This window comes from Zonotrichia albicollis, chromosome 6, assembly GCF_047830755.1.
Source record: "Zonotrichia albicollis isolate bZonAlb1 chromosome 6, bZonAlb1.hap1, whole genome shotgun sequence".
NCBI lineage: Eukaryota > Metazoa > Chordata > Aves > Passeriformes > Passerellidae > Zonotrichia > Zonotrichia albicollis.
In genome coordinates this window covers 33,542,466-33,570,183 of record NC_133824.1, presented here as the reverse complement: position 1 = coordinate 33,570,183, position 27,718 = coordinate 33,542,466, and the positions used below count along the sequence as shown (strand labels likewise).

Genomic DNA, 27,718 nt, shown 5'->3' with positions numbered 1-27,718 from the left:
GGGGTGGTCCCAGGGCCAGGGAGGGCTTTGCTGATCTTATGGAAGATGCCGTTGATGTTTATGGTTCTCTGTTTTGTTTTTGCTCTCTTCTTCCCAGCTGTTTGCCATGATCTTTGCTATGTGTCTCTTTCGAGGGATCCAGTAAGTGGCCCATGAACCACCACGTTCCCCACATGCTCAGAAGAAAGAAGGAAAATCCGAAGAAACAAAGCCTGAAAATGCCCAAAAAAACTTTATTTTTTTTAACAAAATGGGACAGGGATAAAAAAATAAAAAGAAAAAAAGAGGGTTGTAATATATGAATGACCAAAAGGATTGTACTTCAGGGGCTGGAACTTTGAGGTGATGTGCACTACACTGTACACCGGACCCTTGCCCAGAGCCACCCGCAGCAACCGTGGAGCAGGAGCCCAGAGCCGCCGATTGCACTAGAGACGGATGGAGCTGGTGGGGGTCAGGGAGGAGGAGCACAGCTGCCTCTCTCACACCAGGCTGAGCCTACATTCACCACTTCATCGTGCTTTAGAAAACAAAGGACCCAAGAACAGACACGCAGGGGCTGCATAAGGCAACAGGTTGGCCTTGACTGTCCAGGTGGGTTTGAAACAAGCAATGGTGGCTTATCTAAGCAGGTGTAGTCAACATCTGCAAGATTATGGCTTTAATTCCCAGTCACAGGATGAGAACACTCATTCTTCAGTGGAAGCATTGCCCCTGTCGTGTGAAACTTGTCAGAGATATCAAGCACTTCAGTGAGGCTGGCTTTTCTCTGGAACTCCAAGCAGGAGCAACATGATCTAACTTAACAATGGGACTCAGCTAAGGCTGGCTGAGGGTCAAGAGTTTGGTGCCTACCTTTCGGTTTTTACTAAGATTTATTGTTCACTGTTGTGAAAGAGACCAAATGGTTCCCTGATGTGTTCCCATCTCCTGTGGAAAAATGGCTCTGGTCAAGCATCATTGATACCGCTGCCTTCCTGAGAAGGGAGGATATACTATTTAAATCTTGTCAGCCTTTGCCTTTCCTCTGATACTTGCAAAAAATGGTTTGTGGTGCTCTGTTAGCATAAATATTTGCAGTGGTTTCTGCATGTTTTTCCAGCCTTCAGGAGAGGTCCAGACATGGTGCTGGATTGAAGAGGCTGAAGTTTGTCAACCACTCCCATGCTGGTTTCCTGGACCAGTCTGGTGGAATCATTTCTGGTCAGAGAATTTCCCCTGAGATTCTCCCATGGGCTCATGATGAAAGTAATCAAGTCAGAATTGTTTTAGTTTATAGTGTTTCCTCCCTTGAGATAGTTTGGTATTTAACTAACATGTCACCTGCTCAATCATTTGGAAGTGAACCTGAGAAAGGTGGCTGGGACTGGACCTTGGTCAGAGATTAAGCTGGAGCTATTGAGACCCCAGGCATGATCCAAGAACACCCTGTGTGCAGCCACACTGCTCCAGCTGCTGCTGTGGATATTGATTTGCATATGTGACTAGTTTCTCATCTGGAATCATCAATCCCTGCTGCCTTAATTGTTCCTCTGGTCACTTACTCCCTGACCCCAAACTCATTTTACTGGGGAATTACAGAAGGGGATGTGGTTTCTTGTTTAGATTTACAAAATTTTTACAAATTTTATAGGCTCAGATTATGGGAGCACTTTTATATAGGCTCAAACCAGCTCCTCGGAAAGCTGTAATCTCTGGCAAGGAAGGAGCAGAGCATTAAACTTTGTGCCCAGGTTTTGCAGCAGCAGGATGTTCATCCTCTGGCTGTTGCCTTACACCCCTGAGGCTGTGTCCCTTGAGCTCTCTCAGTGGCACTGCACAGACTACAGGCAAGGAGGGAAAGCAGCAGAAAGCTAGGGCCACAATAGACAAAGATTATGGCTAAGTATCTAGGTTAGGGAATCAGGATACTAGGGAACAGGAAGGAGGCATTAGGAGCTTTTCCAAGCTTCATTTGAGAACAATTTATTCAATGGCAAGATAGGGCTGGGCAGGTAGAGCTGCAGCCTCCCCATGCTGCAGTCAGCATATTCCAGCAACAAAATATGTTGCCAGGGCTGCTGAGCAGCGTCAGATGTTGCATTAAACCTTCTGGAAATCTGTTCAGAACTATTTCCCTCTGGACCTCCTTGTAATGAGGCATTTTAGCATTAATCTCTGGTCTGTTGTTTAATAAAGAAAAACAGTTTTGTTAGCCAAAACCCAGCAGTATTTGTCCTGGACAGCAGGTGCTGCACTTAAGATAAGAAAAATCTGTTCCATCTACCAGTCTTGTAGGGAATCGGCCGAGCAGAAAGCAAGCTTATCTGTTCTCCTTCTGCCTCAGGAGCTGGTGTCAGTGACTGTTCTGGGACAGCAATTCCCAGGGAAGGAACAAAACTGTCAGCAGAGTTGGTAATTTGGCTGGAGGTGATCGAAAGAAGCAGAACTGCCTCCCCCAGTCTCCAGTTTCTTCCTTTCCCATCAGTTTATTATGTAGCGTTCTCAGGTCAGGGCAAATTATCCTCATTTGTGCATGGTGGGTGGCTGAAGGGGAAAAAAGCCTAAAAGCCTTTTCTGCCACCAGTGGCATGGGGAAAAAAAACCTGTTAGAGATGGGGGAACCAGACCAAAGCAGCCAGAGCACTAAGTACTAAATACACATGCCTGAAGTATGATCTTGGCTGGCTTGTTTCTCTTTGGCTTTCCTAATTCTGTACTCATTGCTTTGTCTGTTTTTAGCTTTCTTGCTTTCCCTCTCTCCCTAATGGTAGTCCCCTGTATCTTCAAAAGGATCTCTTCTTCATCTGTTATTCTGGGCTGTGCACAGCTGTTTCTCCTCTTCTACCTTTTTTGATCCCCCACTGCTCTTTGCTGTGCGAAGACTTCAAATCCTCTCTGCAGGCTGGCTCACGTGCCACTGGGAACACAGCTCAAAAGGCCAGGCAGCAATTCCAAACAAGAAATGGAGACAGCTGTAAAGATATGTGCAAGTCCGAGAGGATATTTAGCAGTTGGTAACAGGCAGAAGGAATTTCCTTGGGGGAACTTAATGAACAAGCAAGCCCAGAAAGCAGACTCCCACTCTATGGCAAAGCATGTAAATTTGTTGGTTTTGTCCCTTGGTTTCGTGGCTGTCCCCTCTGTGGTACAGTAGTTTTCAGAACTGTAGGCAGGAGAAGCAGTTGTATTTTTGTATTTGTTTTTAACAGCTCTGGTGAGTATTTTGGGGCCAGGGGCTCAAGCTGAAGTGACTGCTGGCTGGAGAACTCTGGGCAGGCTGGAGAGCAGAAGGAGCTGCTGTCTCCTCTGCTGTAGCACTGTGACCATGGCCCAAGCACCTTGGAGGGAGTAGCAGAGACCAGCCTCGGCCAGCCCCCAGCCCCTCTCAGCATCCCTGCCTCCTGGTTGCTATTTAATGCTCCAATGACTATCACAAATGCCTGGGAAAAGGGCTGCGTGTGAAATAATGTTTGAAATATATTTTAAAAAAATGTAAATGTTCTTTTTATTAGATAGTGGAGCTAATTTATCCTGTATTCCCTACTGTAATCCTTTTTTATATTGAAAGGAAAGTTTTTTTGGTAATATAAACCAGAACACAAGCCTGAAGCACTCTCTGCACGGTTTCTGTGTGCATTTCTTAAAAAAAAAACCCCAAAAATAAAAGAAAGATATTGTGACAGTGAAGTGAAACAGCTTTAATTTTCACTATTTGCTTGGTGTTAAGTACAGTCACTTTCTTACCAGAGGAGAAATAAACTCAGGTACAGCAGCTAAAATGAGGTATAAATTGAAGTGTCCAATCCCCTGCACCATCACTCCCCACCCACACCCTCCCAAGTAAAAACCCTTGACCAGAAAAGAGGCCAGCTTAGGACAGACAGAGCCTCTCCTATGTCACAAGCTCCAGTTTGCCAGATATTGGTTAGATGCAAATAAGATGATGTAGGGAGTTATGTGAATGATGAGTTTGCTTCACCCTCCAAAGTGAGGGCTCTGTGAATGCAATGGTTTGCGTCCATCCCTGGCAGAGAAAGGGGGTCAGCTTTAAGTCCTGGCCTGGGCCTGCTTGGAGCACAATTCTCTGAGGAACAGACCCCCAGTCCTGCACAGCATTGTACAAATGCAGGAAGTTCAACTGCAGTCTCCCTTGGGAGATGACATCGGTCCAAAGCTCTCTCACAATGTAACAGATAAGGAAGCTGAGGCCTCTGGAGATGGAGTTTTTTTGCCAGCAGATCAGTAGTCGAGCCTGAAGTGACACCTCAGGCTTTTTGATCCCAAATTATGTTCTGAACTGCCACCTGCAGCTGTGATGTCAGCACTTCCATTCTTGGGGACACAGTTCTGCACAAAGGTGCAGCATCCTCCTCCCTTTCTCCCCACCCACAACAGCGAAGAGTGAAGACAACCAGGTGCAGCTGGTTTCTGGCAGTGCTCTGCCTGGCCTCCATCCTCACGCCACCCTGAGCAACTCCCTCCCAGGCCTCACCTGCTACACACTCACCACCTCCAGTGGGCCTGGCAATGTTTCTCCTGCAGCTCCTCGCTGCTAAGAAGGGACATGCCAGGAACCACAGCTTAGTTGTAGAGGAGGTGTAGAGCTCTGTATTTTCTACATGGTACACTTATAGCAAGATGGAGAAAGAAGCATCAAAACAACTTCATGTCTCCACTTTCAGGACTAGGTACCAAGTAGCATGAAATCTTTTAAGTGACCACTCCCTCAGGCATTGCTCTATGGTAGAGCAAAAAAAACACTGACCACCAAACCTAGAAGTGGCTGACCGTTACAAGTTTTGCAGAAGCAGCTGCTAATCAGGGAACCAGAGAAATCTAATCTAATCTTACCTTATTTAAAGCTACCCTGGAGACCTGTAACTGCTTCCCCCACCCTCCTACCTGATCTAACCATCAAGAAGTCCTTGGAGTACTGCTCTCACATAGTGCACTAACTCATTTCTCTCACCTATGGGATGACATTTTAAGCTAGAGTAATCAGACCCGAGTCATAACTAAGTTCATGGGACCTGTGGCCAACACAGATGGGAGGCAGCATGAAGAAGACCTCCCAATTTCTTCTCCTGTAAGACTGCTTTTTTTTGCTGTGGTAGGTTCTACTTGTCTGTCCTAGAAACATAATTTCCCACCCCCCCAAAAACCAACCATCACTCTGTGTATACATTCATGTGACACCCCAAAACACAAAGAATCAAGCTTCACGTACCTATACCCACAACTACAGCCAAAGTGCCACACTGAGGCCACTGCAGCTGCCCATGCAGGTGATGCACAGGGAGAGAGCAACAGCCACAGCATGCCATGCTCCAGCTCCTGCATGCTGCTCCACTTGGTCTAATTTCTGATCCTCTCCATCCTGCATTTGACCATTATCTGCCTCACAGGGAAAGGTTTGCCTCTTAGACCCCAATTCTTCCATCTGAACAGGAACACTCTTCTTAATTAAAAGTTTTAGTTGCTCAGTATCATTTTTGGATGTGCTGAAAGCAGCTTGACAAGCGTGTATTGTTGTGAGGCTCCAGAATTTAGCCTGCTGTTGGATGTTGCCTCTCCCTTTGATTTACTTATTAAGCAAAAAAACTAAGTTACAATTGTGATGTTTCCTGATTTAACAATTTCCAATATTCTTATGTGACAGACATTTTGCATGGCCAGTAAGTACAATGCACACAGTGTCCCAAGCTTATGCAGCTGCTTCTAAATGCCAAAAGCACTAACACAACATACAATAACTACCCACTACCTTCTTCTAACTCTACTAAGATATTAAACAGCAATAGCTGTAGATCCCAGTCTTACCAGTGGCTTGACGACTGTTGTTTACACAAGCAGTCCTGTTTGTGTAGAAATCTTTCTACTGGGATTTTGGAACATCAGCTATATTCCAGGGCGTGCTTTGACCCAGTCAACAGTAGTGCATGAGTAACAAGTCCATATCCTGTACACAGACTTTCTGGCTTTAGTCCCATGGAGAATAAAAAATGCTGCCTCAAGCTGTGGACAGGGATAATCCACAAGGAAAGCACTAGGAAGCAGGGCAGGCAATGCTGTTAAGCCCAGGAGATGTTGGAGAAATTGGCTAGTGAGTACTAAAGCACATTCAGTCTGTCCTTGACATCATACGCTCTGCTCCTTGCTGTTCTTCATCTCAGTTAAATATTAAATATCTTAATGCTACAAACTTTGGTCTTCTCAAGGTCAGAAGAGATGTGATGCAGATATTAGCAGAGTTGGAACACCATCTCCCACAGCCAGAGCCCATATCTAGAGGCTATTCACTGACCCAAGCATCTGTGCAGATGCTCTTACTGTTACAGTCCTCTGCTCTTACCAGTGCTAACCACAACAGCACTCCAGCTCCTGCTCAACTAAAGCATCAGATAAAGCTACTGCACACTCACCACTGCTACTACCATCAGTAAAGCTTCAACTGTAGGAAGTCTTCTGGGGTGAAGGGGACAGGACCCCAGCCTAGAAACTTCATTAAATACCCCAAATGAGGGGATGTCTTTGTGCTCAATGGGCTATTTCCAATAGCTTACTTCACTTCTCACATCTTGTAATTCAAGTTGCTCCATCGTTCCCAGTGCTGTCCCTGCAGAGGGAACAACGAGGCGTCTCCCTCTTCTTTTGCTGTATCTCCTGCCAAGCCCTACACAGCATCTGGTGCAAAACTATGAACTACACAAAAATGCACCTCTGGCAGAGAGGAAAGAAGAGCTGTTTGCAAAGCACTGAACTTGACTCCATCCAGCTCCTGGCTACCTGGACAGTCAGCACTTGCTAAAAGGGGAAAGGGCTATAAACCAGGGGAGGTGCAAGGCTTACCAAGTAGAGTAGCCGGTTCCTTTGTAGGTTGTCTTATTGCCCTGTCTCCTCAGGGATTTGGTTCCAATATGCTGGCCTTATTTTGTGCTTTGTTCCAGTGGGTTCAGAGCCTGTGATCCCATCAGCCAGTACCCCCTAGAAAACTGGCTTTTTTCCCTGAGCCTGCCAGGCCCACACACTTCCCTGAGCCTTCCTCCCCACTGTTCCTCACCTCCTGCAGAGGGGCTGGGGGGGTCCCACTGATGTTGCTCCCCCCATTTCACCTGGAAATGCCACCAGCACTGTGTTACACACTGATTCATGCCGGTAAAGAAAGAAACTCCTTTAGAACCAAAAGGGACTAACAAAAAAAAAAAAGTTAAAAAAATTATAATGCAAAATTACCGACACAAACTCCCCCCTCCCACCTTTCCCATAACAAAAAAGCCCAGGAACTAGACTTTCTTGGGACGACGTCCAACTTGGTAATAATAATAAATGCTGATGAGGATGAAGAGGGCTCGGCTGACCAGGAGGAGCACGGCACCTGTGGCTATCCGGCTACTCTCAACCAGGGAGACAGTGGTAACTAGAGAAGAAGGAGAAAGACAAGGCAGAGGTTGGTGATGCAAAACCAAAAGGAGACAAATGCACAATGCTGTTTTCTGCTGCCCTCTAACGCAGAGCTTTGGCAGGAACTGCTGAGCCTTGCAAGCGCAGGAGCTTTCAGCACAGGCTCATTCACATGCACAGTGAACCCATGGCAGAGGCTCTTCACTGGCTTCTTGTCACAGCCTTGAGGCTTGCCATGGACCCCAGAGCTCTCCCTTACAGAAACCCTGCTTTCAAGGCAGCCCCACATTCAGGCAGCCTGAAACAGTCACTCAAGCAGATGTGAGTTTCCATTGTGCTCAGGCATTAATCTGGGAGTCACATCCTCCTGAGTTTGCTTTGTGGCTTGAATGCTTCAGTGCTGATAAACATTTCTCAACTTTAGGAGCATCTACAAAATATGCACAGTCCACACACATTGCCTGTATTGAACACCTCTCTTTTCTGGCCACCAATACATAGCTTGTATCTAAACCAACTACACACTGAGCTACCGACACACACACAAAGATCTCCCTCCATTGTTAAATATAGATAAGCTCCCTAGAAACAAGTTAAATGCTATGCTCTGTTTGGGTAACACTAAACATCCCCCTTTTTAGTGTAGGTTGCAAAAATCTTTTCTTGTTAGACCCTGCATCTAGGCAGTCTGCTCCAGTAATGACTTGTGTTGGTATGAAGCCCAGGACATTTGCAGGGAGAAAAATTAATGAATTGTCAGAGGGTGATGTTCAAGGAGCAGCTCAGGACAGAGGCTATTCCATGGAGGAGAAAAGAGGCAAGCAGCTGGCAGGGAACATGCTCCACCACTGCCCTGCCCACCGTGGATCCCGCTTCCCATCACACAGTCTTCACACCTTCCTCCTCGTCCCGACCGACCCGCAGGCACTCACCGAGGAACTGCACGGCGAAGTAGCAGGCCTCGGCCAGCAGGCTCCAGCGGATGATGGCCTTCTCGGCGGTGTACAGGGCGTTCCACATGATGAGCGCGATGCCTGCGGGCAGAGCGGGGCGCGCTGCCCGAGGGCCGGGACAGCGGCCAGGCCGCGCTTCCCGCCCGCCCCGCGCGGTGCCGCTGCAGGACGCGGTTCGGGCCCCTTTCCCTTCCCACACCGCACCTCCGGCTCCCCGCGCCTCCTTGTCCTTCGCCCCCTTCTCCTGAACCCTTCCCGGGACACCGCCGCCTTCCCATGTCCCCTGCCGCTCCCACGGAGCCCCAGCCGCGGCCCAGCGCCCCTCCCCGGGCCCCCCTGCAGGCTCCCTTTGCTGGGGTACACGGGGCGATTCCCCAGGGATTCGGAGCAGGCACAGCCCTTCTTACCCTACCTGCAGCACGCCTGAATCACTGCTAGGAAAAAGCAGCAGTAGCCAAGCTTTTCAAAATACCCCTCAGCAATTTCTTTACTAACAGCAGATGTTCTGCTCTCCAGCTGCAGCAGGTGTCTGGCTGGGCACGGACTTTGTCCCCTGCTGCCGTTTTGGCCACCTGTCCCCTTACTCTGTGGGGCAGCAGCATCCCAGTACGGCACTCACTGAGGAGGGCTCCTCCATAGAGCCGGATGGGAGTCTTGCTGCTCACCGATTCCTCCTCAAAGATGGCATCGAAGAGCTGGTCAGGGAAAGCGAGGGCCTGGCAGAGGTGAGAGAGAAGCTCAGCAACCTGAACTGGCCGCCAAAACATGTCCTCTTGGGCAGCAGCGCTCCAGAATCGGCCCTTGTGGGATTGGAGCCGCTGGCCAGGAAACTGGCAATTAAGGAAGCGCAGAAATATCACCATGTCAACTATCGGCTGCATGGCTGGTTTTTGTGACCAAGGCTGCCATTCCTTGGTTTATGGGCCCTGCTAATGAAAACAGACTCGCAATGGGAACAAACTGCCAAGGACACTGTCAGCAAAGCCCATTACTGAGACACAGCGAGGGCAAAGGCCTTGCAGGAGAAAGTGGTAGGAGCTGCTGGAGGCAGGGGAGGAACAGAAATGCCAGGGACTGAAGGGCCATGCTGGGGCACCCCTTTAGCAGACAGGAGCTGGTTCTTGCCAGGACCACGTCCCTCACTCACCATGACAGCAACCCCGGAAAACATGACGGCGGAAACAAGCTGCCAGACCCTGCATGAGAGGGAAGACAGAGGAGCCAACATGAGCTTGGAGATGACCCCATCACTCATACTTCACAAAGCATTTCTAGCTGCCTGCTCATTCATCAGCCTTTATCCTTCCCCCATGCACAAGCAAGACAGCCAGAAACCTCCCATGGAAGGACTCAGCTTTCCACATCCCACTAGCTCCAGCCTCAACATGCAGACCAGCCCTGCTAGTGAGACAGACCAGATTCCCCCTCACCCGAGCAAAGGAGAGAAGTGACCCTGCCAAGAGGATGTTGCAGAGCAGGGTCCCCATAGGACACGCCACTCTGTCACACAGTAGAACAGGAGCTCCTTCAGCTCAACACAACCCTTGTAGTTCTCTGCACATGCAATGAGACAAGAACTTGAGGGTCTCAGGCTAATTAATGGGGAGAAGAATGCAGAGCTTGTCTGGTTCCACAGCTTGCAAGAAGCCCCTGCAGGGAGCAGTGATGCTGGCACACCAGCAGAGCTGGTGTCTTAAACCAGACCTAGCAGGAATGCTGTGGCCAAGGGGCCTCAGATGACCCAGCTCCAAGGTGATCAGTACCTTACCTGAGTCCCAGTGGTTCCCGGACTGCAAACTTGATTTCATTTCCCAGTACTTGGCTAATCTGAAATTGAAATGAAAGGCACAAGTTAAGCAGATCCTTCCCCAGTCTTTAGGCAGTACTCAGCAGCCCAAAACCATGTAATCTAATCCCATGTGGGAGTTTATCTCAGAAGGTTAGAAAGAGGAGGAGGACAAAGGATTCAGCTGTGACTTGTTTGTCCCAACGCCCACCTTGATTTACATGAGGAGCTGCAGCCTCTATCTCCTACTCCCCTACTGGGATCAGCTACCTGCAGCATTCAGCTGGGAAAAGGTCAATACTAACTCCTGTTTCCTCTTACCTATGGAAGAGAGGAACTGACTCCTCACACACATCACCTGCATGTTCCATCCTGATGGAGCACAGGTTCCAGCAAAGCCCTCAGTGTGTAACAGTATCTGTCCTGATGTCATGTGCATGCTGCCCAGAGCTGCTCATGTTCATGTGAACATGCTCACAATGCCTGGCTATAAACCACATAAATGCCCCAAACCACATGGATGGGCAAACCCTGGTTTGCCCAGCAGAAGGTCCCTTTTCCACCATTATTGCACATGGCTTCCTTCTCTGCTGGCCTCACCTTTGAGCGATGGACCTCGCCGTCATCATCCTCCCCGCCGACACCCAGGATTTTGCGTGTCTTCAGCCTGCTCACCAGGTCGGTCTGGCTGTGCTTCTTCATGAGCGGCGGGGGCTGCTTCGCCGCCATGGTGCTGGCCCTGCCCCACCAGCCCTTGGCTGCCAGGGGGCACAGAGAGGCTGCAGGAAGCGGCTCTGCTGTCACATGAAATTTCACGATGTTTGGGGAAAATAAAACAACCGCTGCCACAAGGTCTTCCTGTTAGGCCGGCAGATGGCTCCTCATCCTTGCGGGGCAGGGAGCCCTGGCAACGAGGCTGGCCCCACTTACAGGTGGCTCATCTCAGAATGATCCTGCTGTCTCCGGGATCTGCCATGGAAGGGGAAAGAAAAAACTCAGAGCACAGTGGCTTTAGCCTGGACATTTAGTTAGAAATGCTTTTGACCTACAAACCATAATCTTGTCTATCCCAGCATGAGGCAGTGCCCAATAGAACCTCTTTGCTGTTTTTCAGATTAGGGGAATTAAGTGTGTCTCAGACTAGGGGAATTAAAATCATTAAGTAATTCTTGGCCTTTTTCCTTTTCCCATTCAATACATCACATTCTTCAGCTGCCATTTCAGGTCAAACCCCAAACAAGTATCAGTTACTTATTTGTGTTTCCCCCCACTCACATGCTGCAGTCACCAGGCTGTGCCAGAACAACATATCAGCCCCTGAGCAAAAAAAGCCAGAGGCACGATTTTCCCTGAAGATTCTCACTTTGCTTTCAGGGAAATTATGGAAATTAGAAATGACAAATACTATCTGGGATAAGTAAATACAGACAACGAGACTTGAAAAAGGTAACTTCTGCCCTGACATGTGTGTAAAGCTACAGGTATTGAGTCCCATGAAATCACTGTCTCATCCCACAAACATAAAACCCTGGAAACCCTCAGTTCAAAAAGCCTTTTCTTCCAATTCGTCATAATTTTATCCTGGCTCAGCTGAACACTAACACTTTTTTCCATTTGCCACTTGGCCCTTCCAGAGACCCACAGAAATTTCCCCCAGGCACCACGCACAGCTAATCCAGCCCAAGCAAGTGTAAGGCTCATGCCCCAGCTGAGCCTTCCCAGAGCTGCCCCAGGAGGAGACAATTTATGCTGATGTCTAAAGATTTCACAAGTCTTTGGAGAGTAATAAAATGAGTACAATTATTTTGGCACTGTGCATGCAAATGTTGTGCTAGTGCCTTGCGAGGGATTTCCCTCTCAAAGGAAAACCTTTCCCTGTAGTTGTTCAGACAAGAACAGCCAGTCCTGTCTGCAAGTGCCCAACATCACTCTTTCTTTAAGGCAAAGTTAAGAGGTCTTGCTGGGATAGTGCAAAAGGTGAGCCCCATGACCAAGGGTTTAATAAGATCCTTTCAGCAGACCAGGCAAAATGCTTTTCAGTGAGCCAGTTGAGCTACCCAGTGCTTTGGAGGTACTTCTTATGGATTGTAGCAGGGCTTGTTCGGTCGTGGGTTTTTGCTCTTATTCCACTGAATAACTAAGCCCAGGTTCCTGGAAAGGCAGCATGAAGCCAGATGCAGCAGTCAGGATCTGGAAATATTTCAGAATTGGAACAGTGGAAAACACCACCACAGGAGGAAGATAGAAGCTGTATACTCAGGCCTACCTTTGAGCACAAGGCAGGAAGCTCAAATGGTAGCTGACAATAGAAATGTTTGAAAGATTTATCATGTCTGGGGTTTGCCAACCTAAACTGTCACAATAAATTGTGTGTATTCAAATCTAGATAATCTGCACACAAAATCCAGGCCAAAGCCAGAGTGATGTGTCTAAAAGAAAAGCTCAATGTCTAACTAGCTACAGTTTTTGCAATTTTTTCTGCTCCTGGCTGCTCCTGACTAACAAGGCTGGATGCTGGGTGGTTTCCCACCAGAAGTGCTGAAACCAGAGGAGACATGTTGCTGTGGTATTTCTAGCCCAGCATTTTCTGATCGAAGCCATCCATTCCAATCGTGAAGCAACAGTCTTGTAGTGAATGCTCCTCTCTCTCACTCTGAGGCCATCCCATATCTCTGAAGTTAGGGGGAAAGCCTGGCAGAAGGCCCAAGCAGGAGCATTCTACTGGCTCCCCTCAGGGATAAGAGACCTGAGGCTTGCTGGTCTTGATAGGACTTGGGGCGCTAAGTGTGCTGGCCATGCCATCCTGGTACTTCTGGATCTTTCCTGGTTTCTTGCTAGGGGAAGCTTGATGGCCACACCTTCTGCTCTGGCCTAATGGTCAGAAATGCCAGAGGAAGGGAAGATGGGAAGGGGGGTAAAAAAGGAAGGAAAGGGAAAGGAAAAGGGAAAGGGAAAAAAAAAAAAAGGGAAGAAAAAAGGAAGGAATAAAAAAAAAGAAAAAGGAAGAAAAAAATGTAATAGATAATTTCTCCTGAGACCAAGAAGCAAAGAAAGGTGGGACTCCATGACTCACCAATGAAGACTGCACTGAATAGCTTTGTGGTTACAGAGGCAGTTTAGCAACTGGCTCAAGGCCAAAAGATCAAAATTTGCCTTCATCATTTGTCTCGCCAGTTGCTTTCAGGGCAGGAGTTGGTGGAAATTTATCCACATCATCATTAACACTGCTCTCCCATTAAGAGTTTCCACTAATTTGTGGTAAGCCACTGGCCAAGAGGTGGGACAACACAGGCCAGACACAAATGCCAATAAAGCAATCTGGTGCATAAAGCCACACTCCTACAGCACAGCTAAGGCACAGCCCTGCAGCCAGTCCCACATCTCATTACCCCGTGGTCCAGAGACAGAGCCAGCCTAACGGATGCTGAATATTAATGGCTAACGAGCTAATGAATGCAATTAGTGCTAATTCAGTGACATTCAGAGAGAAGATGCTGAGGATTTGAAAACATTATACTTACATTAATGTATCCTGACACACTGGCAGTTTAGAGGATCGTTTCTATTAGCCTGTGAGTTTGCAAAGGGAAACCTCCACCTCCTTTTTCTCCTTCGAGTCTCTCCTCCTTAATCCTTTTTCCAAGCATCCCAGGGACTGTGCAGATCAGACACCATAAACAGGCAATTCCTACTCCCTGCCACAGCTCTCTGTGATGGGCAGTGCTTATGTGCAGCTGCAAGAGGGTTTTTTCTTCCTAGATCTCTTTTCTTTGCAGGCTCCTTTCAGTGTCAGCTCTCTTGCTCAGCTGTTTAGCATACTGCATTCAATTTTGATAGCTACTGCTTAGTGGTGCAAAGAAACCTCACTGGTGCCACACCAACGATAGCTCAATCTCTCCCACCTCCACAGCTCTTCCCCCAACGTCTCTGCTTCCCTCCCAGCGTCTGGAGAGGCGAGCTCCGCAGCGTGGGAGAGAGGAGACTCAACTGCACATGCCACGGTGCTGCAGCAGCCAGGGCTGCGCACCCACCGCACAGTGCAGAGCCAGACCCTGCTCCAGCAGCACCCGGAGCTCACTGCCTATAGCTCCTGCCAGCCAGAGCCTGACTGCTCGTGGGTGGAAGCTGCCTGCCTGCGAGGACATGGCTCCCCAGGGCCCTCAGAGCAGGGATGCTGCCCACTGCTAAGCTGGATGGTACTGTCATCCACAGTGCAGTCTTTTACCTGACAAAGCAGTGGTGCTTGAATTAAAGAGGTGGCACTACAGAACTTCTCACTCCAAGGGTTTGACGGCACTTCCAATCTGCAGGCAGAGGAAGAGAGTATGAAACTAGAGCCAAGCTGGGACGATGAAATGTTTATACATATTAGCTGGACACAGTTTGTTCAGCTCTATCACGTTCAGGCCAGGGAGAGGATTCTTGCTCTCTGGTTTTAGAGTTCCCAAGTCAGTATGTCCAAGACAACTCAACAGCTTGAGTCCGCTTTGATTTGTTTTGCCCAAGAATTATCCAAGAGGATGCAGTGGATGTCTGCACTGGATGTGGATGTCAAGCCCAACAGGGCACTTGCTATGCCTACACTTGCCTTCCCATCTTCTACAGAGCACAGGCTGAGAACCATACTAATACTAAGTAGGAAGCAGAGGCAGTGTCCCTTTCCAACACTGGAGTTCTCTGGGAGCAACCTGGCAGAGCCCAGGGCAGTTCCCCAGCACTGCAGCAGCACAAGGAGATGTGCATATGAGAGGGGCATCCACCATGGTCACTGTGCTGTACCAGCCCTTATAAATGGGCTGACACCCACAGCATTTCTCTTGCAAGGGCCCAGCAGCTGTAATGGATTTGTCCAGCTCCTCTGGTGTTCCTGCAGGCTGTGTCAGTTCTGTGTCTGCTGCTGAGGACAGTACCAGGTCCACAGCAGCTGCTCTGGACCCTGTACCTCATCAGCCGCAGAGCTGTTGAGAAAGCCTGGGCTCAAATACATGCTCACAGTAAAGAGGAGCGGCTATGGAAACACAGGTGGATTAAGGACAGAATCCACAGACCTATCAAGTACCTTGGTCCTTGCAAACATTACACCGTTGCCTAATCCCATGGGACCCAAGACTCCTTTTTTTCCCACCACACACGAAGGTTCAGTCTGCTCACTTTTATGTTCTTAAAATGTGTTCATAAACAACCTCAGACACTTCAGGACTCTGAAATCCTGAGGCATGAGGTAAATTCTCTGTGTCTAACCCAAAACCACACCTGAGAGTCACAAAACATCTTTGTGCATCCTATCTAAATGGCCTAGCAAGAGTTTCCCCTGGAAGCCCGTGGCACAGCAGACCCTGAGCCAGAACTACCCATGTCACTACCAAAATATAGCTATTTTCATCCTGTATTTCTGCAACTGCACATCCCAAACCCACAGTGACCAAACCAGCTCCCTGCCTAGATTTCTATCAAGCGTGGAGATTTAGACTATTAGAACCTCTCTACCACCAGCCGGCTGGGAATTAAACTTGATCAAGCCAAAAATAACCTGATGCTCAGGCAGTAAAAACAATTAGCACTCAGCCACCACAGCAGCAGAATGCGGCGGCTGCTCCCGCTCTGTCTGGCACAGTCTGTACCCCTAAGCAACAGGGAGACTTCAGATTTCTCACCTGTAACAAGCCAGGTGCACAGGACTCTGTTCCCACATAAACACCAGCCCTTTCAGCACAGAAGGCTCTTTGCAATACCAGCAGGAAGCATGTCTTGACAGAGGCTCATCCCCAGCCCTGCCACAGCCCCTTAAACAACTCTAAAAGGCACAGGGAGCTAAGCAACTCTAAAAGGCACAGAGAGATTGTTATCCCTAGGGAATACCCACAAGCCTGGGCAGTAGGTTCCCTGCCCCTAAATTATGAAAATGCAAAGTAAGATCCTTAGGTCAAACAACATCTTCACTGGTGCCTCCAGACCATCTCCCAAATCATCTGCAATGCACCAAGAGCCTCAGGCAGATCTAAAGCTCAGCCTTCAGGCTGAGCACATCTCATGGCCAGACACCATTGGATGGGCTTTCTAAAGCTGTTTGTGAGAGGTGCAGAGCTGCCTGTGACCACGAAGCCTTCACTTGCAAGGCACTGGCACCCAGTGCCTACAGCAGCTCTGGCAACCTTAGACCTAATGGATATGGCCAGCATCAACCCTCAACAGGGGACAAGGAGTCCTCTGCAGCCTGCTGGGGAGGAAAGAGTTAACTTGTGTTGTTTACTCAGTCACCACTTCATGCAAAAAAGGACATCCAAAGTCTGCTCAGCCTTTTCCATGCATCCTCTCCTCTGTCTGCTCCAGAGTTGCTTTAGCCCAAGCAGGCTCAGCCCCTGCACGCCCCTGCACGCTGTTCTTCTGCATCCCCTGGGTGCAGCAGCTCCTGCCCCCAAGCTCCCTGGGGCTGTACAACCATCCTGCCCCAAGAAGAACAACTATTGGCTATATCCCACAGCACCTGGGAGGTACGGCCCATCTCCGGGATTTTATTGCCCACAGGTTTCAAATTTCCTTCTGCAGAGAGCACAGGAAAGTTTCTGTCTGTGCCGCAGGATGTGTTATACAGCAATCAAAACCTGTAAAGTGCTCAGTTCCCCTGAACAGGATAAAAAAGCTCTGTTGCTCTACTAGTTTCTCAGATGGGAACTATAATTAAACACAGCAACCTCTTCCTGCTGGCCTGCCAAGCACCACCTGCAGCAACTCGCTGACCTCTCCATGCAAGCCTGGGCAGCACCTCAGGGAAGAAATGCTTGTCTGCCTCTCACAGCAGCTGGCAGGGCAGCCTGTGACAGGCTGCATGTGCTCAGGCTCCCCACAGGTGCCCAGCTGGACACCTGGCCCCACCGTGGCCCCTCTGTATGCGCTCAGGGGGCTGCTGCCACAGGGGGCAAACAGACTTCACCCTTCAGCTACCACACACGTGCACTCACACCCATGTGCAATCCTGGCCACGCCACCCTGCCTTCTCAAGCAGCCCATCCCTGGCTGCTGAGGTGTGTTTTGGCTGCAAATACAAAGGATTCAAGGTACAAGCACAACGGTGTACAACAGCTGCTTCAGCAGCTCTCATCTGTCTTACTTACATAAAAGTCCACCCCCTGCATCATCCTCTCTCTGCCACCGAGGCTCTCAGCCCAGCCAGCCACAGCAATCCATCACCTCAAAGCTGCCCTTGCTCTTCCCAAAGGCTCTGGCTGCCACGTCCCCACCCAGCCCCTTGTTATCTCAACAGATGGCCACAACCAAGCAGTTAAGTTTCCCAGGCAGCTGGGAGGATGGAGAGAGAGATGGGGAAGTACGACGTATTAGGATCGGGTACTGTTTTTCTTTAAAGGCATTAAAAGAGGAGAATTCCTCTTTGATTCCCAGCTGCCTTAGACAGGTGTTTGTGAGACACAGCCCCAGAAGCTTAAGAGGCCATCTGTCCTGCAGACGATTTCTACAGGGAAATATTAGAAGGAAAAATAAAACCCATATGCACACACACAGAAACACACACACACACAAAAAAAAAAACCAACCCACCCAAGTAAATCAACCCTTGCTACTGAAAAAGAGCAGCTTAAAAAGCTAGGAAAGCCCTTCAACCAAACAGGGTAATACAAGTCAGTTTTACAGAAACTGTGATGCAACTGCACTTCATCTCCTCTGCCTTGCATCTGAGGTATAGCAGAGGCTCAAAGGAACTCTATGGAAAGACACTGGGAGGAGCAGGGAGGAGTCCACACACACTGTGCTTATCCACAACACCACTGGATACTGAACCTTCACAGTAACATGGAGCTTCTTGGCACTTCTTTTCCTGACAACCTCAGACCTCCCCAAATTTTCTTTCTACTGTGCCCCCAAGCACCTGACAAGAGACTTTCATAAATGCTCTGGGAAGCCAATGCTCTCTATTCTCAACAATTCCCTGCATCTCTGTCCTTTTCCAGAACACAAAAGAAAATTGTTAAGAAACTACAATTTGGGACATTAAGTTCCCTGAGCCACATACAGGCACAACATCCATCTGTATAATGTCACTGAAATAGTGATTTCAAAGCCATTTTCAATGAATTCCCTCCCCAAAGACAATAATCTACACCTCCAGCAATATTAGTTCTCTATCTGCAATCTTGGAACTTACTCAGCACAATGCAACCACTGTGATTTATACACTCTCAACATGTCTACAGCCATGAAATGGAAGATGAAATGAGCCTGTTCGACTCCAGAACCACAAAAGCAGATTCCCAACCAGTTTCATGGACCAGTTTGCAACTCCAGCCTGAGAACAACTCCTGCAGGACACCCCAACAGCATCAGATTATTTTATTCCATTTGTGTAGAAAACAAAGAGTTTCTCATCTCCATAGTCTGTCATGATATGACCAGATGTGCAGTCTAGGCAAACACAATAGGGAGGAAAAAGGGCAGACGAATAAATTTGCATTTATCAGGAAGATTGCCTTTTGGTCTAGCCAGGATATTTCCTGAGTCCCAGGCACATAGGCACTCATAGGATTCACACCTCTCATTGTACAAGCAATAGTTTCCTTCCATGACACAGAAGTTCTGTAGATCCGGCCTGATATGAAATGGCCCAAGCAACTATTAGTCAACAGATGAGTTGTTAACAGCCCTGTTACAGAGCATTTCCCATACACATGGTTACATCTGCATCCTGGATAAAATAATAAAAGTTTACTATTTATATAAATACATTTAAATCATAAACAACATGTTATATATTATTAAAGCAAATATAAATGTACATATACACATATAAATATATGTATTTGTACATGACCATATGTATATAAATATATGTTATATCTACACACAAATAAGAGACATGGGTTGATTTGTATGGACTTACTTTGAGTCCCACTGCACAATCTTTTGTCTGGTTAGTAAAGAGAATTCAGACTAACAGACCAACCACGTAATGTTGGCATTCACCTGTATTTTGGTCTCAAGGGTGAGAGAAGCAGCTTGTCTCAGACTCTTTCCTGGGAGATGTCATCTAGAGTCTCAACTCCTGCTTCTAGGTCAACCATTTACTGCCCTAAAGACTGACACCACCTGTGACCTCTCAGCCCTGGACTACCACCTACACATCACTTGGACCCATCACTGCAGCCTGGGAACACCTTCTCACATCTCCCCTAAATAATTTGCCAACATTTCCTGTTCATTCACACATGATTAGAACACTGGGTTTATTGCTCCCTCATGGCTCCTTAGACATTAAATAAACCCAGACATGCAGACAGGCTCAAGGAGTTGCTTAGCAAAAACATGCCGGAGAAGGCCTCCCAACAAAACACATACTTCAACTACTTGGTAGCCTATCCCAACTTGGCAAAAATCTCCCTCTGACACCTTAGCAGTTTCTATAGCAACAGGTTACTGCTAAAAATGTCACATGCAAAATTCCCCATGTTGGGGAAACAGGAGCTAGGAGGACAGATTTAGAAGAGGAAAACTTCTAAATAGCTGCTGCCAGAGCTAGCACAAGCTCTGCTAATTCACAAGTTGGTGGTGAAACAACTTGAAAGAAACTTCTAGCAACCCACTAGAGGGGGAACACGTGGTGCACAGGGACATGTCTGTGGAGCACTGTTCCACAGCATCCCTTAGAATGAGGAGGAGCCACAAGTATCCCCCTATCCTGCAATGAGGCACTCGAAAGTGAAACCAGCTGTTTTTAGGAACAGAACTACAGCATGCAGAATAGGAAACCTGAAAGCCAAACTATTAGATTATAGGTTTGGCAGTACTGCTGCTCCTTTCATAAAAATCAAGCCTGGGTCATTAAACCTCTGAGAGCTTAGTTTTCCCAGACGCATATGAAAAGTAAATCTACCACAGATCATACAGCTCATGTACAACAGGTGAGACATCTTACAAACAAGAGCCCAGTCACTGTACCCCACCAGTGCCAGGTCGTGACACCTCAGCCTGCTCTGTGGACTCCTGAGCAGCACTTGGTTCATTACACACAACACGTCAGAAGCAGAAATGCCCTTCCTGGCCTGACTAACAACCAGTTTAGCATGAAATAGATTTTTTCTTTCTGTCTTCATTCACTGCTGGTGGGAGAAAGTACTGTGGAAAGCTTGGGGTGAACCTCACATGGATACTGCCTTCACACACACCAGAAACTCTCAGAAGATTCTCATGGTCACATTAAAGCCAGATGCCGAAAATCAAAGCAGCCACAGCTCAGCAGAGAGCTGCACAGAGGAGGAAGGTGGAAGGAAGCCCACCACACTAACAACAAGTGACTTTATTTGCCAGTGTGGTTCTCAAGTCAGAAGCTTGAAGAACTCACAGGCTTTCCCCACGAACACAACACCCACCCCTCTGGAAATCACCCATCCGACTTTGCTTTTATGTGCTGCTGATTCAGGGGAAAACTGCATGCAGCCATGTATGTGGATGTGCACGTGTTTGTTTATGCATGAGCTGTCAAGCCCCCAATTATGCACAGATCAACAAGGCTCTTTGAATTCCCGACTGTGAAGTGCGTGACATTTAATCTGAGCCTTCCTTTTGGATTTCATATCGTGCATTATCAACAATGGCTATTCAGCACACAAGTACCCTTTAGAAAGTTTTCATCAGAAAAAAGGACTCATATAAAGGAGATTGAAAGAGACAATGTCTCTGATGCATGACAGGTTCTCCAGCTTCCGCAAAAGACCAGTGTATGTGTACTGTGAAGAGCATACACAGAGTCAATGTGCCCCCAGCCCAGAGTAAAAGCACTTCATGGGTGGAGAGAATTAAATTTGGAAGCATCAACTATAACCTGAATCTGTGCATCTTCTCACCTCCGTCTTTTAGGCTCCTTCGGAAATAGGCAGGGTGCGCCAACTCCCAGAGATGTCCATTCTAGGACAAGATGCACCATCCCCTGCAATGGTTCACCTCTTTCCACATACCACAGGAAGAGCCTGGATGATGAGCAAGACTAGCTTTTGATTGCTTTTATATGGATGGACAAGATCAAGATCCTTGCAGAGAACTTTTCACTACCTGATCCTAGGCAAACCCTGTATGACTTTTGCCCATCTTACAGCATGGAGCCACACTTTGGGATTATGAAAAAGCTGGACAACAACATGCCAAAAAGGGTATGGAGATGCTATGTCCTATAGTCACAGGCACGAAGGACCCACATCAGCCTAGGGAACTAAATCAAGATTTCTCTTTTCATAGCAGAGAGGAGGCAAAGGGGTAGACACCAGTATGTGGCATGAACAGCCTGGGTGACAAAGGAGATCTTGAGAACTGAGAGGTCCTGCAGGAGCTCTCTCTCCATCTTGCCTGGCACACGCAAGAGAAGTCTTAGGAAAAAAATGTTACAGGTAGTACTGACTAGTTCTTCTCCCTACTTTTGTTTGATTCTTCTACCCCCAGGGAAAAGGAGGCAAGAGAGATTCAGGCAGCCAAATGATAGCAGCATCAGTGCTGACAAATCAAGGTCTCAAGTAACCATGGAAAACACAGCATTGCCAGATGTCCCATCTCTACTATCAAAGGTTGTTTAAGGACCTTCCCTTCTTTTTCAGTTTTAAGTCTCAGACGCTTGGATACAACAAGTTCCAGTAATATCAGGATCATCCATCAGGACTGTGTGTGTGTGTGTACACATACAGTGCTTTGCTACTGTGCTTGTGTATAGAAGAGCTCATGACATAGAAGTGTCAGGTTTTAGTCAACACCTTCCCTTGTAATGTCATTTCCATGCAGCCAGGGCTCTGGGAGTTTCAGGTTGGCCTCTTCTCCCACATGTCCTTTGACTAATGACAGGCACTTGGTTTGCATGGTGATGTGATGCCAGGAATAAATTGGCTGGAGGGGATAAGCTCAACTGCTTTATTATTCCTCCATCCATCAACCCTCAATGCATCCTGCTTGTCCAGAGATTTAAACAGTGGACGTTGTCACAGTTCATGGAAGGGATTGAAGAATTCCTGATGGGTTTTTGCCAGCAGACAGGGCAAGAATACCCCAAGGAGCAGTTGCACTGGGCAGAGCAGTAGGGTAGGAGGGTGGAAGGATGCACCATAGGTGCCTGCTGTTCAGAAGCACACCAGATCTCTGGTTAGCACTTAGAGAGACTCCACCAGCAATGCTGATAATAAAGTCAACTAAATTTTACTCTCGCTTTACCATGAAAACAACCTGGGAAAACACAGACTGATGGTCTAAATTCTTTGATCCTGTTCACTGCAACCTTTGACTCCTGGTAGATTTCTGCTTTCCGTGGAGTAATGTTTGGATGCTCTTTATTGCTTGAGCAGCTTCTACATAAACTTTTCTTCCTAGGCCACAAAGAAAATGTTAGGGAAAAGCCAATACCACCCAGCTCCCCTGGATTCAGTATTGTGGTTTTTGAATTTCCCTCTCCCTCTACAAGGAGGCAGCTCATTTTTATGCCTACTTGGAATATGCCAAACATCTACTGTGAATGGCATGCCAGGCAGCTAAAATTAAATGTCCAACAGAAAGACTAAGAGGGACTTAAAACCATGGACCTTTAAGATATCAGAAAATAGCCTGCTTCCTGGAGCTTTGGCTAAGACTGGCAATACAGCCCTCCGTTTCCACAACACAGGGCTTTCTGAGGACTCCATAAAACACGGCAGAGTGTCTGCAGCCAGGCTGTGCTCCAGCATGGCCCACACATCTCTCACAGCTTTGCAGCTACACAGTATAGGGCACTAGTGAGGCTGCTGCCTGGCTGGGTGCATGCCACACACAGCAAGACAGGGCCAGACAGCCAGGAAGGCTGAACTAAAGGCACCTTCTTGGCTGTCAGGAAGGATTGGAAGCACAGATGTCCTTGGGAAACTGCCTGCTCTTTGTCACATCTATCTCCATCTACAGCAGCCCTAGCTGGAAGCCCAGAAAGAAACTGCAGGAACCAACAAGGGCTGGGGTTATTTTAGGGCTCAGCAGTGGAATTCCTGGAACAACATCTGCTGGCTGAAAGAGCTTCTCAAGTCTTTATATGACCAACACCAGAGGTTTGTGTTTCAGTCATAAGGTGGCACCACTACAAAAAGTGCTTCTGCTGCCATCATGGGTTACTGAATGAACAGGTACTCAGACGAAAACACCATCTGAGTCACCCATGGAGTTTCCTGAAGACTTGTGGGTTTTCTCTGCAGGTCTCTTTTTTGGCTGCTGACACAGACTCAAACTGTTTACTTTCTCAACCCAGGCAGGATACAGCTAAAAACAAGAGGGTTGCGAGCCTTTGTGTGCTGCTCTGCCTGCACCTGCCCCTCTGGGCCACGTAGTCAAAGTGCTGCTGCCTAATTTTAGCACCAAAAGGAGGGATTCCTCCCTCTCTGGTTTGCAGCTGCAGAGGGGACTGCACATTAATCTCCCTCTAAAACACAGAACCCCTTCAAATAAATAATTAGGTGGCCAGTGTTATCTGACACTCCCCTGTGCACATCTCTCGCTACACCAACTTATCCTATAATGCCACTCCTCAGGAAACCGGACTAGCGAACCGCGGATTTATTCCTAACTGCTTTTCTCCCCATGCTCTCCTCTGTGCCTTTGACTTAAATTATGTTAATCCAAATCCCTAACAAAAACATCTAGGAAACTCTGCATCAATGGAGCCAGCTACCAGTCCCTATGCTTAGGCTTCTGATTTTGGCCCCGTAGATTCAGAAAAATGATGACATAATTCCTGGCCACCAACATCAGCAAAAGCTGCTCAGCCTTCAGCACTAGACCCAACTACAATGGTTTTGATAATTTCCCTGTTTTGGTGATGGATCTCTCCTCCCTAAAATGACAGCAACAGTCAGTTTAAATCTGGAGCAGAGCTTTCTTACAGACATTGGTCCTTGATTTTGCCCTGTAAGATGAGCTGGATAAGGGTCCAACCAAAGCCTGGTATAAATCAGTCAGGTACAGCCTAGGCAAGGGCTTCCCCATCAAAACCAGAGCACAGATATGCTCAATAAGATCTTACTTTGCATACAGAGGGATAAAAAGACATTTACAGATTTAGGTAATTGGAGCATATACCTACTGCTCAGAATGAGGATGAGAGACTTATGCACATTGTAAAAGCCAGAAGGAAAGTTTGCTACTGGGGTTTCACCAGAGGCCTCAGAGGCAGAGCTGGGGGGCCAGCACTGTGGTGGGCCTTCCAGTAAAAGCCTGTGCACATCCAAGCCTCTTTTTGTCCATCTGTCATCCGGGGTCAGCCACACTAACCAGCACCACAGATGGGCACTGAAACACATGGGGATGCACTAAGCCTTGAAGATGACACAACTTCACAAATAGAAGAAGGCCAAGAAGGCCAGAGGGTTATTTATCATTTGCAAACTCTCAAGAGTGTCTTTGGTTATAGCTGGATTTCTTTTTTAACACCTTTTAGCATCTTGAACAAGAGCTTTTCGAACATGGAGTGAACTCATGCTAGCTTGCAATCTCCAGGACAGTACCAAACCCATATTTTCCAAGGGAAGGCAGAAAGCAATGCAAACAGGGAACACCTGGTTGCCTCTTAAGTGTTATTTTTCCTGCTCTGGAAAAAATCCAAACGTATTTTGTGGCCAGCATTGAGTCCTTTCCTCCCAAGACTTATTTTCACATTCCTAGATCAAAAATACAAAACCCAGAAGATCTACGCTCTATAAATAATGTCCCAATAGCGCCAAGGTCACCAAGCCATTCCCTCTGGCATCAGGCCAGAAGTCAAACATAAACAATCTCAACATCTTTCTGGTTCACGTGTGCTTTTATCCTGTGCCAAGGGAAAGCTTGTAGCCAAAAACGTAGCACTAAGAAGACAGACAGCCCACCTCATGCACAGCTCCACCCAGGTCAACACGGAGCCTCCTGGGCAGCCGGGTGGGAAGGCAGCCAATCCTGCCTGCGTCAGAGGGACGTACACTTCGTATTCTAATGCCATTTAGCAGCTTTCACTAGAAATTTGGGGGCTTACTGGGTGAGGACCAAGCATACTCTTCGCACAGAACATTTCATGATCCAAACAGCTCAAAGTGATATTTGTAACCAGCCTGCGGTACCATCCCTCCCAGCCCCTACTATTCAACATGGTGACCTTCAGAGAGCTGCAGGACAAGTGAACACCAGCTGCAGATGTACTCCTGGTATTTTGCACGCTTCAGCACTCAATGCTCAGTGAGAACAATAGGAAAACATTTCCCTTTGGATCACACCCCAGCTTCCAAGCAGCTCCAAATGGACTGAAAACCTCAGGGGAGGGCATGTCTGTGGCTTGTTCTCCAAGAGATCAATGGCCACCCCAAGCCTCACCTTGCTGTGCATCTCTGGAGATGCTCTTCTGTTCATATCTTAACAATAAAGCCTCTATAAAACTACTACAATAAAAACTACAGGCCCACAAGCAGAAAGGACCAACTTCTCTTGAGGCTGTAGAGCAGAACTCACCTTCTCAGCCTCCTGGCTGGGACAACCACCTACCCAGGGAAGATCTTCCTTCACCTTAGTCTGCTCTGCAGTTGAAGAACAAGAACACACATATACTAAAACAACCAAGTCCCCCTTTTTCTCAGCTGCCATCAGTATCCAGCCCCTCACTGCTGAGGGCATCAGGACACCACAGGTTCATGGTGTCCCTCACACTCTGCTGTGCACTCATCAGGTGCATATTTATGCAACCTAGCTGAGACAAGGCTAGGGCTAGTTGAGGTGCTTTCATGCTGAGCCTTAAGACCTTGTTTATTTTGGGGTTTTGCCAAAACCTTTCTTAGGAGATTTCCTCCCTGGGCAGACTCCCCTGCTTGAACTGTAACTACTATTTATTTGTTTAAAAATCACTTTCCTCATCCACAGGCCCTGAATGCCATTATTCAGCAGACTGCTCTACTGCAGACAGAGTTACTGAACAAGTTATTTATGCCAAGTCCAGAATAGCCAGTGCTCTTGCATACTCTGTAGTTTCTCATGGCTCAGCTGTGCTCGTGGTACCCTAATGTCAACAAGGCTTTGATTGCTGCTGGCATTTGTAACTCCCAGCTTTTGCAGACTGAGGAGATTAAATGGTACCCAGCAGCCCTGATTCTCAGGCAGTTGCAAGAGGGTCAGGTTCCTTGCTCAGGTAAGAAAAAGGCTCACTCCAACTCCAAGCAGCGCTGAGGCAGGGCAAGGAGCAGGTGCTGAATAAGGCGCTGCTTCTTGTTCAGCCTGGTTTACTCAGTCGGAGCTGAACTCAACAGAGAAGCCTAATAGCTGTTGCTCTAGACAAAGCAGTGCACCTGCCCAGATGGGACACCCAGACCCCGTAAGAGGCACAGCAGACCGCTCAGCACGCAGCAATGTGCAAGATCTGGCGGGAATGCAGAGCCCGCTGAGAGCTGGATTTCCTCACCTTCCCCTCTGTGATGGCCGGGGGTCTGTCCCGGCTCCCTCCCGCACCGCAGCTCCTGCCCCCTCGCCCTCTCCCTCCATCCCCCAAGCAGCTCGCCGTCCACCATGGCCATGCCCTCCTTGAGGCCAGGGCTCCCCAGCACACCCACGGGATTATATCCCAAGGGGAGCACAGCTGAGCTAGTTTCCCTCATCCCAGCCCCACGCAATGCTCAGCCACCGAGGCTGACCCCCTAGCCTGTGCAGTGGCCAGGACTCAGCCTCCCCTTTCAGGCACCTGAAGTACTCATCTGGGGACCGTGGTTCTCCGGTGACGCTTCCCGAATGGGCGGAAAAGAACGGAGCGCTTCCAGGAAAGAAGTGACATCGGACCCCTGCCTCTGAGTCGAGTAACAGCCAAGGGAAAGCCCTCGTCACAAAGCCAAGGGACCGCTTGCGCGTCACCTCGGCACGGCTGCTGTCCCTCCAACGCTCGGAGCAACCTGCCACCCTCCCACCAGGATACAACGCTCCACCACCTCCTCCTCCACCCATCCTACCCGGAGCGGGCACGGTCCCATCGCAGCCAGCACAAGGGCTGATCCCTCTCCTTAAGCCCCTGTCCGTCCGTCCGTCGGTCCATCCATCCCTCCCCCGTCCGCGCTGACTGCGAAGGGGCAGCGGGGCCGGCTGCCAGCACCGGGTTCCCGCGGGACGCAGCGTCCGCGCTCCCGTTCCCTGGGACCGCGAGGGGCGGCGGGGAAAGTCCGCGGCGCGGGGGGACGCGCACAGCACTCACCGCCCTAGCGCAGGTCCCGGCGGCGGGGGACGGTCCCGAGGGCTGGGCTCGGCTGCCCCATGGGCAGAGCGGTCCGGGGGCGGCCGCGGCACCGCGCAGCCCGCAGGCGGCCAGACTGAGCCCGGCCCCCGCGCGGCGCCGCCTTTACCGCGCCCGCCCGCCCCGCCCGCGCCGGCCCACGGCGGGCGGGACCCGCCACAGCCACCGCCACCGCCAGCGCCCGACGGGGTGGCCCCGCTGCCCGGGCCCGCGCAGGAGCGCTGGGTTACCTGCGGGCTGCGCTGGGTCCCGTGTGCCTCCTGTGCGGGTTACGCGGGGGCCACCTGTGACCGCATCTTGACGCGTGGGAACAAAGAGCGGCGTCCTGGGGCCGGGCTCCTGCGAGGGAAGGAGGGGCGGGGGCAT

General features: G+C 48.8%; 2 protein-coding genes across 17 annotated transcripts in view; one reads left to right on the top strand and one right to left on the bottom strand.

The window, feature by feature from the left end:
• Nucleotides 1–5,127, top strand: part of TSPAN18 (tetraspanin 18) — a 119,155-nt gene extending 114,028 nt beyond the window's left edge. For all 10 annotated transcript variants that reach the window (XM_074543173.1, XM_074543175.1, XM_074543174.1 and 7 more), the window contains one exon: nucleotides 98–5,127. In XM_074543173.1, coding sequence (XP_074399274.1) covers nucleotides 98–145 — 48 coding nt within the window. In that variant the 3' untranslated portion in view covers nucleotides 146–5,127. The remainder of the gene's footprint in view (nucleotides 1–97) is intronic.
• Nucleotides 2,844–27,718, bottom strand: TP53I11 (tumor protein p53 inducible protein 11). Of its 7 annotated transcripts, none has more exons than XM_074543181.1 (8): nucleotides 27,583–27,600; nucleotides 14,348–14,426; nucleotides 10,723–11,091; nucleotides 10,105–10,163; nucleotides 9,484–9,532; nucleotides 8,956–9,052; nucleotides 8,316–8,417; nucleotides 2,844–7,399 (listed from the first exon to the last, which is right to left on the bottom strand). In XM_074543181.1, the coding sequence occupies exons 3-8, from the start codon at nucleotides 10,849–10,851 to the stop codon at nucleotides 7,266–7,268; spliced, it is 570 nt and encodes a 189-aa protein (XP_074399282.1). In that variant the 5' UTR covers nucleotides 10,852–11,091; nucleotides 14,348–14,426; nucleotides 27,583–27,600; the 3' UTR covers nucleotides 2,844–7,265. The 7 variants fall into 7 exon arrangements, with proteins under 7 accessions (XP_074399282.1, XP_074399283.1, XP_074399281.1 ...); XM_074543182.1 differs by lacking the exons at nucleotides 14,348–14,426; nucleotides 27,583–27,600 and adding exons at nucleotides 25,597–25,661; nucleotides 27,314–27,486; XM_074543180.1 differs by lacking the exon at nucleotides 27,583–27,600 and adding an exon at nucleotides 27,314–27,486.

What these genes read in the sequence shown, in the direction of transcription:
- TP53I11 (XM_074543183.1), bottom strand. Translation starts at nt 10,851, where the DNA reads ATGGCGGCGAAGCAGCCCCCGCCGCTCATGAAGAAGCACAGCCAGACC. An exon ending in GCGAGGTCCATCGCTCAAAG is followed by an intron (nt 10,164 to 10,722) that starts GTGAGGCCAGCA and finishes TTTCAATTTCAG; the next exon opens with ATTAGCCAAGTACTGGGAAA. An exon ending in CTTCGCCGTGCAGTTCCTCG is followed by an intron (nt 7,400 to 8,315) that starts GTGAGTGCCTGC and finishes CTTCTTCTCTAG; the next exon opens with TTACCACTGTCTCCCTGGTT.